The 9,854-nt window shown below is 38.3% G+C and overlaps 1 protein-coding gene across 1 annotated transcript; it reads right to left on the bottom strand.

Moving 5' to 3' along the window:
* Positions 1 to 4,485: 4,485 nt before the first annotated feature.
* LOC112182745 (WAT1-related protein At2g39510) lies at positions 4,486 to 6,411 on the bottom strand. Its single transcript, XM_024321283.2, has 7 exons — positions 6,149 to 6,411; positions 5,951 to 6,013; positions 5,754 to 5,870; positions 5,422 to 5,659; positions 5,137 to 5,298; positions 4,872 to 5,023; positions 4,486 to 4,768 (listed from the first exon to the last, which is right to left on the bottom strand). The coding sequence occupies exons 1-7, from the start codon at positions 6,346 to 6,348 to the stop codon at positions 4,648 to 4,650; spliced, it is 1,053 nt and encodes a 350-aa protein (XP_024177051.1). The 5' UTR covers positions 6,349 to 6,411; the 3' UTR covers positions 4,486 to 4,647.
* Between the last annotated feature and the right edge of the window lie 3,443 nt (positions 6,412 to 9,854).

The raw sequence follows: 9,854 nt of genomic DNA, 5'->3' as shown, positions 1-9,854 counted from the left end.
GTATTAAAGACTTTACACAGACATCCATTTTCAGAACGAAGAAAAGTAAGAACTAAGAATTGGTTCGAGGAGCTGCACATGCACCTCATGGAGCCATGATTGTGCAAAGACAGGTCATACATGGCCGGCGTCGCCTACCCCCTGCTGCAAATACATGGCATTGACGCCATAAACTCCTCTCTCTACTTCTCAAGTCTATTATGACATTATGGCTTAACCAAAACCTTCATTGGTTGATTATAAAGCCCATGTTTCGTTCTGTAAAGCCTGTTATTTAGGATTTAGACCATCCTATGCAAAGGAGATTGAGGAAATAATTCCATTCTTACAAAGAATCTAAGGGAATTCTATGGCTTTGATCAACCAACTTGCGGACCATATAGATGTTTTATGGTGTTGGTTGATACGCAAACACGCTGGTCACGTGTTGTGCCATTATCCACTCGTAATACTGCTTATACTACACTCCTAGCACATAACATATGGCTATGGGCTCACTACCCAGATCATCCCATTTAGTCAATTTGACTTGATAATGCTAGAGAGTTTACATCGACAATTTTCGATGACTATTACATATCATTGGGTATTGATATCAAGTATCATATTCCCATGTAATGCGCACCAATATTTCCGCTTGGGTTATGCAATATCGCATGCAGCTATGCTAATTCATCTACGACTCATAGCAGCCACTCAACTTTTATTTGCGTTACAGCTAGTGACTGTGTTCGAGTCTAATATCTCGTTTTTATGCATATTTGAGTGTGCGGTTCATGTGCCAATTACGCCGCCACAGCACATCAACATGAGTCATTGCAACGAATTCATATATATATTTGTTGGACATGAGTCTCCAACTATAATTCCGCTATGTAGAACCCTATTTCGCTGGATTTGCGAATTGTCACTTTGATGAGATAGTATCGTTAGGGGGAGATTAGAACGTCAATGTTCAACAGGAACGACATGAATTGTCGTGGTCAGTCCCCACTCTGTCTCATCTTGATCCCCTAAAAGTGACGAGATCACATATACCTGCTGCAAACATGCATGCAAGGATTGATGTCCCCACAAGAAGACATGGTGCCACCCAGAGAAGATGGGTATGGCAACACCACCATGGATGGTGGTATGGTGACGCCACAAAGGTGGCATAATGGCATCCTAGGCCATGGGTTCCGCTAGAGAGAGTAGGACACCCATAGGTTCGATGGATTCTCGCCCTAAGAAGAGAGTGAGTTTGGCACAACTTGATCCATTGATCATTGATACTCAAAATCCGTCTCATGAGCATATTTTGGATTGTGGTTATGTCCAATAGACATCGTTGGGGGACGCCTCAATGTTAGAACCAATCCTGAGAATATAGATATCTCTACGAACTACACTAGTGTACTGTGTACATGAGGACGTGGAGTTGTTGAGACCAATGACATCGAACCTTACTCCATTGAAGAATGCCAACGTAGAGAAAATTGGCCTAAATAGAAAGATGCGATCCAGGTTGAATTGGATTCACTAACGAAGAGGAAGGATTTCGGGCCTGAACCTCCTAACATAAAACCTATTGACATTAATAGGTCTTCGTTAGATAGTGTGATGAGAAAAAGAAATGGTAATCTCGCCTTATGGCGCAAGGTTTCTCACAACGCCCTGGAATCGACTACGAGAAGACATATTCTCTTGTAATGGATGTCATTGCACTCCACTACCTTGTCAGTTTGGTAGTTTCCAAATAACTGAACATGCAGCTTACGAATGTGGTCACTACTTATCTCTATGGGGATCTAGATACGGAATATAATGAAGGTTCTTGTGGACTTCATTTACCTAAGTCAAGTGGCTCTAGACCACGGAGCGTATTTGCAACGAGGTTGAAATGCTCACTAAAATGACTACTTGATTGGGAAGAGATATGATGAACTATGCCCATGCGTTTCCATGACAAGTTCCGGATTTGCAATCTTCGCGGTTTATGTTGATAAACATAATTGGAAGTTTGGAACCCTTGAGAGTTAAGGGAAACCGCTGAACACCTGAAATCCGAGTTTGAGAGGAAGGACCTTGGGAGAACACGGTTTTGTCTAGATTCAAAACTTGTATACCGTGTCAATAGATGCTTAGGCATTTTGATAAAGTCAAAAATGCACTCCCATGGTCATCTGTAGTCTTGGCCCTAAAAGGGATCCGTTTCGTTCCAGGGATGATGACGAAGACGTGTTAATAACGGAAGTTCTTACTTATGTACAATAGATGCATTATTGTACTTAGCACAATACAAGACCGGACACCTAAATTATTATGAACTTGTTGGCTAGACATAGCCCCACGCCAACGCAACGCCATTAGATTGGTATAAAGACAATCTTTCGATATTTGAGAGGTACGATTGATATGGGCTTGTTCTATCCCTATAGAGAAAAGAGATGACGGAAGTGTGGGATCAGACCCCACAAGGCAAAATGCCACCTTCCGTGCTCCTCCTCCCCTCCATCAAAATGACAACAAGCACTTCTAAATACTGAAGTGAACCAAATCCGATAAGAGGATAATGTAGCGGACTTATTTACTAAGTCGTTACCAAAATCCACCTTCGAGAAACATGTGAAGAGCATCGGATTGAGAAAGTTATCCGAACTCCCATGATTGTAGCAATCAAGGGGAGATATTGACATCAGGGGGAGGCATGATGTCTATATGTTCGATCTCGAAGAGTGAAGGACGTGTTGTGCTCTTTTTGTCCTTTGACCAGGGTTATTTTTGTCCCACAGGGTTTTTGTTACCTGGCAAGGTTTTTAACGAGGCAACAATCAAAGCGTCATCACCAAGTTTGAGCGGCACAAGAGGGAGTGTTGAAGGATATCGACATAATGTGTGCCTCTACAAACTAGGGTTTAGAGTTGTAATAGGAATGTGTTCTAGGTATTCAATTGTAATCAGATTCTATTACCTTTTTAGGTACCTTGTAACTCCTTATTTAAAGGGCTCATATTATCAATAATAAACACAATTCCATTCTCCTACAACAATGTCCTTTTTATGAGAGTCTTTAGTGCTTTAGCAACAATTTTTTTTTTTTAATTTTATAGGAAGCTATCTCGACAAATTATTGGTTGGAAACTGTGTATTTTTTGGGAGGATCTTGTTGACGATTACACGAGGAACTCAACCAAAAAACTTGGATTTAAATCAAGAAAGTTTGTACAGTGTAAACAGCAGCTAACAACTAGAATCCAAGACTATGGCCGAAGCTCTAGGAATTAAGCCATTTCAAGGTTGAGGCCGTGGCCGTGATACTTTCAACCACACCCATCAAGCTACTGCTAGGGAGAGCTCAGCAAGGGAATTGCCTATAGTCCTATGGAAGTGTATGTACATATAGAGTTCCTAGTCTCAGTCTTATACTAATATAGAGTTCCTTGACCATGAGCACTAGCTAGAATTCATTCTACACACTTTACTTCTGCAAATTTTTTCGGTGTTTGCCTGGGCATAGAGTATCGGAATCAACAATCATAGTATTCAAATTGTAGCCTTATGTTAATGCGGTCATTGTAATTGCATTAATATAAATGGCAAGGACCGCCAGCAGAAACTAGCTACTGTAATGATCAAACAGATCGAGCAACCTTAAAGGTCCTACTTAACTTTCAATCTCGAGCACCACCACAAAGTCACAGAGTTTAATTTTCATAATTACGCTCACTACAGGCCTTGAAGACTGTAAAAGCAAGAAAAATATTGCAGAGATGACAAAGTGAACAATCAAGTGGACAAGTGATCACCTTGTGTGGGTTTAATTAATGATGATTAAGATTCTTCTTACTCAAAAAAGGCTGAGCAACATTGTTTTGGCATCAATGATTTGAAAATGATGACTGGTGGGAGTATAAAAACCAGATCAGACACACATTCTTACATATTAAGATGATAGGCTCTGAACTAGAACTGCAGGTTTTAAGTAGAAAATGCCTGAGAATATGAATGTGCAATCCTAATTCATAATCCGGCAACATAACATGCTAGAGTGACTAGCAAAATACCATTACTCTACAAAGAACTAAAGAGACTGAAGTAAACGTCCCATAAATTAAAAGTCCTTAACATGACATAAAAACTATTAGATCGTTAGTAATGTGACCGCTCTGTGTATGATCACTAGTCCGATCGAGCATTAGGCTTTCTTGCTCGCCCTGCTTCGCTTATTAGATAGTTGCTAAGTAGACTGTCTGTATCCATTGTAGATCATCTGTATACATTCAAAAACCACAATTTTTCACTCAAGACCACTCTTTTTCCACGAGTGTCTTGATTAATGTCTAACTTAAAAAGAATCTAGATTGACTGTGCCTTTTGTTAAAATGGGAAATCCAATTGTATCAAGTTATCTACCACTCAAATTTGCAATAACAATTTCCTTTCTCTGTTTTGTTGTAATGATCAGATGTAGTACTTAATAGGTAGAAATTGTTATTGCGCGCTTCTCAAAATACAACAACTCAACTTATCTAACATAGGTTGCATAGAACTCCTTACATAGTGAAAACTCAAATGCTTCCACAAGTTATACTACCAGCCATGGCCACAAAGTTTTAATCGCAAGTCAGTAACTCAGTATACATACTCTCATTCAATGAGTTTTTGTTAAACTGTTGTAGCTACTTTATCTTCAGCTGCTTCTGAATCTGGTTGTGGAAGAAGATCCTTACTTTTACCCCAGAGGACCATATACAGGCCAATTATTATAACCATTGCTCCCATTACCCTGCGTACAAAATCAAAAGCAATATCTCTGTTACTCCTTTGAACTAATAACTCAAAGATATTCCAAATACTGCAATTAGTAAGATTTAAAGAGAGATGCAAACCTTCCCAAGTACAGTATTTCGGACAAGGTGATGGAGCTCAAAATGGCTGCAATGACCATGCATAGGGGATTAAATGCAGTCACAAAAACAGGTCCTCTTTCCTTCATTACCATCCCCTGAATATAATAAGTCACTCCAGAACATATTACTCCCTGCAATACCAAAACAAATCCAGTCCTTAAATACAATTGCATGTGATATACATAGCCCTTAAATACTGCAACTCATAACCAGAAAACTTGCATAGAAATTAAGAACTTCTTACACCGTAAACAGCAGCTAACAACTTAGAATCCAAGTGTATGGCCCAAGCTGCAGGGTTATGCCACTCAAAAGCTAGAGCTGCCACGGTACCTTCCAACGCACCCATCAAACATATCCAAGCTGTAAGGGAGAGCTCAGCAGGGTATACTTTTAGAGTAATTGCCTACAAAAACATCGATTAGTGCTTCAGTCATTACAAGATCAATTAAGTCTCTAAAAGATATATACAGAGGAAGGACATATACAAGTACACATATAAAAAAGATTGGGCCGGGGTGTTAAGTACTTGAAGAATGAAGAAACTAGCCCAGCAGAAACATCCAGCTGCAATCATGAGAGCACCCTTTATGGGATCTTGGCTATCTGTGGAACTTGTAGTTTGATGATGGCTACTGCTTCTTGTCCATGGAAGAGTCAACATGGGTCCATTGACCAGAGTCATAAGCATAGCTCCTCCCACAGTCACTACGGTCCCCAATATCTTTGCCTGGCTGTGAAGTCTTCTAATATCAACCTTCTCAAGCCTACAAAAAGTAAACCAGTACTCGAATTGAGTCACTAATTCCACACATTTGTAGAATATATAGTAAGAATAAATGAATGAATAGAGATCAATACCTGAAAATCCAAGCCATTATGAATGCAAAGGCAGGAAGAACATTGCACATGGCCATTGTAAATGTTGCTGTTGTCAGCTTCATCCCAGTATAGAATAAGTTCCCGTCGATTACAGGCCTGATAGTAATCAGAAAGACAACTTGATTAGTACTTAATAAACCAAAAAAAAGGAAATAGCAATATAAACAGAAGCTTACTCTAATAGGCCGAGTAACACAATCTTGACAAAGACTGAAAGGCTCATCTTTGGCCTTATTTTCCTGCATGATCATTGTCTCATTGGATTAGTGTTTCCTTCTTATCATCTCAACAGGTCAAATGCGAAGTAAAAAATAATAAGACATAAAAAGAGAAATTAAGGAGGGAGAGAAGAAATAATGATTATATGTATATACCTATCAAAGAAAAGGGCAAAAGGAGTTATAAAAACAAAGGCAACAGCATGCCTATAGACAACTAATACATGTTGGCTCATCCCTTGGTTTAGAGCAAATTTTGTAATTATGGACATTCCTGCTAACCCAAATTGCATCAGAATCACAGCCACAAATGGCTTTGCTTGAGTGAGCATCCGAGAAACTGACTCCTTAGGCATACTTAACTATTGTTCTAATTACTCTATAACACTTGCTTAGTTTCACTGTTTAGATATATCTGGATATTGTGAAAAGATATCTAGCTACTGATGATGTGAAAAATGAATGAGGACCTGTGCGCACTACTTATAGGCATAGTAAGCTTGTAAAGTAAGTAGCAATCTTAGATATTCTAGGGACTCCACTAGCCACTAAGTAAGTGAAGAGCCAGCTGAAATTCCAATCCACAAAGAAAGAACCCATTGCACCAAATGAAGCATCAAAACCGGAAAGTATTTTTCCGGATCAATATAAACTATTATGAGCTAATATGATTCACATCTGACTAGAAGTAAAGTCACTGCACAAAGACAATATGTCAATTTTCCAAATGGTAGCTTGAATTCCATTACATCATGTGTGTGTGTGTGTACATATATGAAGAAAAAAAGAGTTTCAGTAAATTAAAGGAGAAGGAAAACTTTTGTTTTTTGTATTTTTCGTATTTTACTTTGACAACTTCTGTTTTGTTCATGCACAATTTTGTTATGCACATTAAGGAGCTAAGTAATCATTGAATAAAACTAAATGGATCATCCTTTCCATGGTCCATTTTGGGAAAGATAAGTAACCCAAGGGAAACAATTACTTTCATTTAGAAACAAAGGAGATTTTTCAATACACATGTATAGATTGCAAAATCTTATATTTGCTTTTAGTAGTAGTCCTTTAGATATATTTATGTACGAGTTCTTTATTCAATTATAGTTATTGCTTCCTTTTATGTGTAGGACCATTCTAAATAACTTCAGGAACAAAACAGAAGTAGTCGGAGTTAGATCATACGCATGCGTGTAGAGAATATTACTTCGTCACGAAATTGAGCAGAATCTGTCAATCAAACTCTCATTATCAATTTGCGAAGATGGAAGAAGGAATCCCATGACCATATTAACAGATGGTATCAAATATGCTCTGATTCTAAGCAGGCCGGGTACATACATCATCCACACACTACATGTTCTAGGTAGACTCGTGTATCACAGGGTAACCAAATGCAGCAATTCATCGCCTCAAATTTTACGTGAATGTATATACATAATCAGAAGTCTTATATTATAGTTTTTCAAACTCTCAAAATCTCAAAATATGGAGGATATAGCCAGTAGAAATGTATTAGTTGACTGAGATAATGGGATTTTGAGTTCAATTATTTAAAAAGGAGAAATTCCACCGATTGCAAACAGTTAGACCTTGTCCAAGGAATTAGTGGCTCTAGATTAAAGTAGCGAAGGGTAATTAATTAACAAATTTTTTTTTAAAAGGGAACTATTTTTTCTTATGTTTATGCTAATTGCTAATTAATTATCTAAAAATGCCGTCCATGTCAGCCTTCCACGGTCGAATTTTTCGTGTTCGTTTGGATCACTATATAATTCAGTATGTAGGGTACCGAACTAATTGTCAGTTATTAGGAATGGTACATGAACCAATGTCTCATTGCACACAGTTAAGTTATATTGGAAATTCTCGAGTGCGTTTCAATTATCGTGCTTTATAAAATTAGCTAATCCATGTCATGCTGCATATTAGATCTTGCTCTAATTTGATTAGCTTACTTTTAAATTTTAATTAATTCCTAATTGAGAAACTAATCTAGTTTCTGAAGCAAACCTTGCATGGTTTTGATAGCTCACAGTTTACGAATCTGGCTAATTGAGATTTATGGAAAACACCTGGAAGTACATTCATCTTTGTCGGATTAGGAAACCCTTAAAGGTTGCTTTTGCCGGTTTGCCCTATATATTGTATATGCGATTCTTGCTATGGAGTCTTAGCCTTCTTCCCGGGATAAATATTTAAGTTGAAGCAACTGTTTAACAAGGTAGTGAACTAGTGCACGTAGTCTGCATCTAATTTAATTTAATTTGATACCTGAATTCTTTGCCAACTCCACTAGCTAGTAGTTGCCGGTTAAGAATGCAAGTACTGCTCTATGTCTTATCGATACAGTTTTTCTGAGTCGTGCTTGCCATTATTATAACCTTCAAAATTAGAGGGTTATCAACGTATAAAACGCATGGCGTACAATATTGACACGGCCAAATAGATGCTTAATTTACTAATGAAGAGTTTCTAATGCAGGGCTTATATATGATTGTATTTTACTAATTAATATGATTGTAACCTGGGGAGCGACGCCGCCTCCAGAATCCAGATCACCACACCGAAGGGACGGCAGGCACGATGGCTTGGAGCGGTTGTGAAAGAGAGAGCAGCCACCGAAGCCGCACAGTGCATGTTGTTGTTTTCCATGATTATTTTATTTGAACTTTTCTTAATTTTAACATTTGAAGTTAAAGACAACATCAAATTCAAGCTCGACCACAACACAATCAAGATAATGCAAGAGGAGCATATATCTAGGAAAAAAATATCAATCAAGCCGAGTCAAATTTGCGCTTAAAAAAGCATAAGATGTGAAAAAAAAAAAAGAGCAGAAGAAATGGATACTTATTGTAGAGAATTTGATAATTGTATTATATTCATCTCACCATGAGGTTTATATAGGATTACATCATGTATACAAAATGCAATATATAATAGCTATACATCCTTCCACACTCCCCCTTGTGCCGCTCAAACTCGGTGATGACGTTTTGATCGTTGTCTCACTAAAAACCTTGTCAGGTAACAAAAACCCTGTGAGACAAAAATAACCCTGGTCGAAGGGCAAAAAGAGCACAACACGTCCTTCACTCTTCGAGATCTAACATGTAGACATCATACCTCCCCTTGATGCATGTCAAGGTCTCCCCCTAATTTCTACAATTATGGGAATTCGGATAACTTTCTTAATCCGATGCTCTTCACATGTTTCTAGAAGGTGGATTTAGGTAACGACTTAGTAAACAAGTCCGCTACATTATCCTCTGAACGGATTTGATTCACTTCAATATTTAGAAGTGTTTGTTGTTGCTGATTGTAAAAGAACTTAGGCGATATATGCTTGGTATTGTCGCCCTTGATGAAACCTAACTTCATTTGCTCAATACAAGCTGCATTATCTTCATAAATGCATGTAGGTTCATCTGTGGTAGACTTCAAACCACAAGTTCCTCGAATGTGTCTAATTACAGACCTTAACCATATGCATTCTCGCACGGCTTCATGTAGAGCGATAATCTCTGTATGATTTGAGGAAGTAGCAACAAGGGTCTGCTTTGTAGACATCCAAGATATCGCAGTGCTTCGCATGGTAAAGACATAACCCGTTTGGGAGTGACCTTTGTGAGGGTCAGAGAGATATCCTGTATCAGCAAAACCCATCAAGACATCGTTGTCATTTTGATAAAAAGGAGGAGGAGCACAGAAGGTGGCGTTTTGCCTTGTGGAGTCTGATCCCACACTTCAGTTATTTCTTTTCTCTCTGTAGGGATAGAACAAGCCCATATCAATCGTACCTCTCAAGTATCGGAAGATTGTCTTTATGCCAATCCAATGGCGGCGTGTTGGCACAGAACTG

Source organism: Rosa chinensis, chromosome 1 (genome assembly GCF_002994745.2).
Source record: "Rosa chinensis cultivar Old Blush chromosome 1, RchiOBHm-V2, whole genome shotgun sequence".
NCBI classification, from domain to species: Eukaryota; Viridiplantae; Streptophyta; class Magnoliopsida; order Rosales; family Rosaceae; genus Rosa; species Rosa chinensis.
The sequence above is the reverse complement of the archived record's forward strand: the minus strand, read 5'-3'. Positions and strand labels throughout refer to the sequence as shown.

Coding starts and splice junctions, on each gene's coding strand:
- LOC112182745 (XM_024321283.2), bottom strand. CDS start 6,348: ATGCCTAAGGAGTCAGTTTCTCGGATGCTCACTCAAGCAAAGCCATTT. Junction 6,014..6,148: donor TTTGCCCTTTTCTTTGATAG/GTATATACATAT, acceptor ATGATCATGCAG/GAAAATAAGGCCAAAGATGA. Junction 5,871..5,950: donor GTGTTACTCGGCCTATTAGA/GTAAGCTTCTGT, acceptor GATTACTATCAG/GCCTGTAATCGACGGGAACT.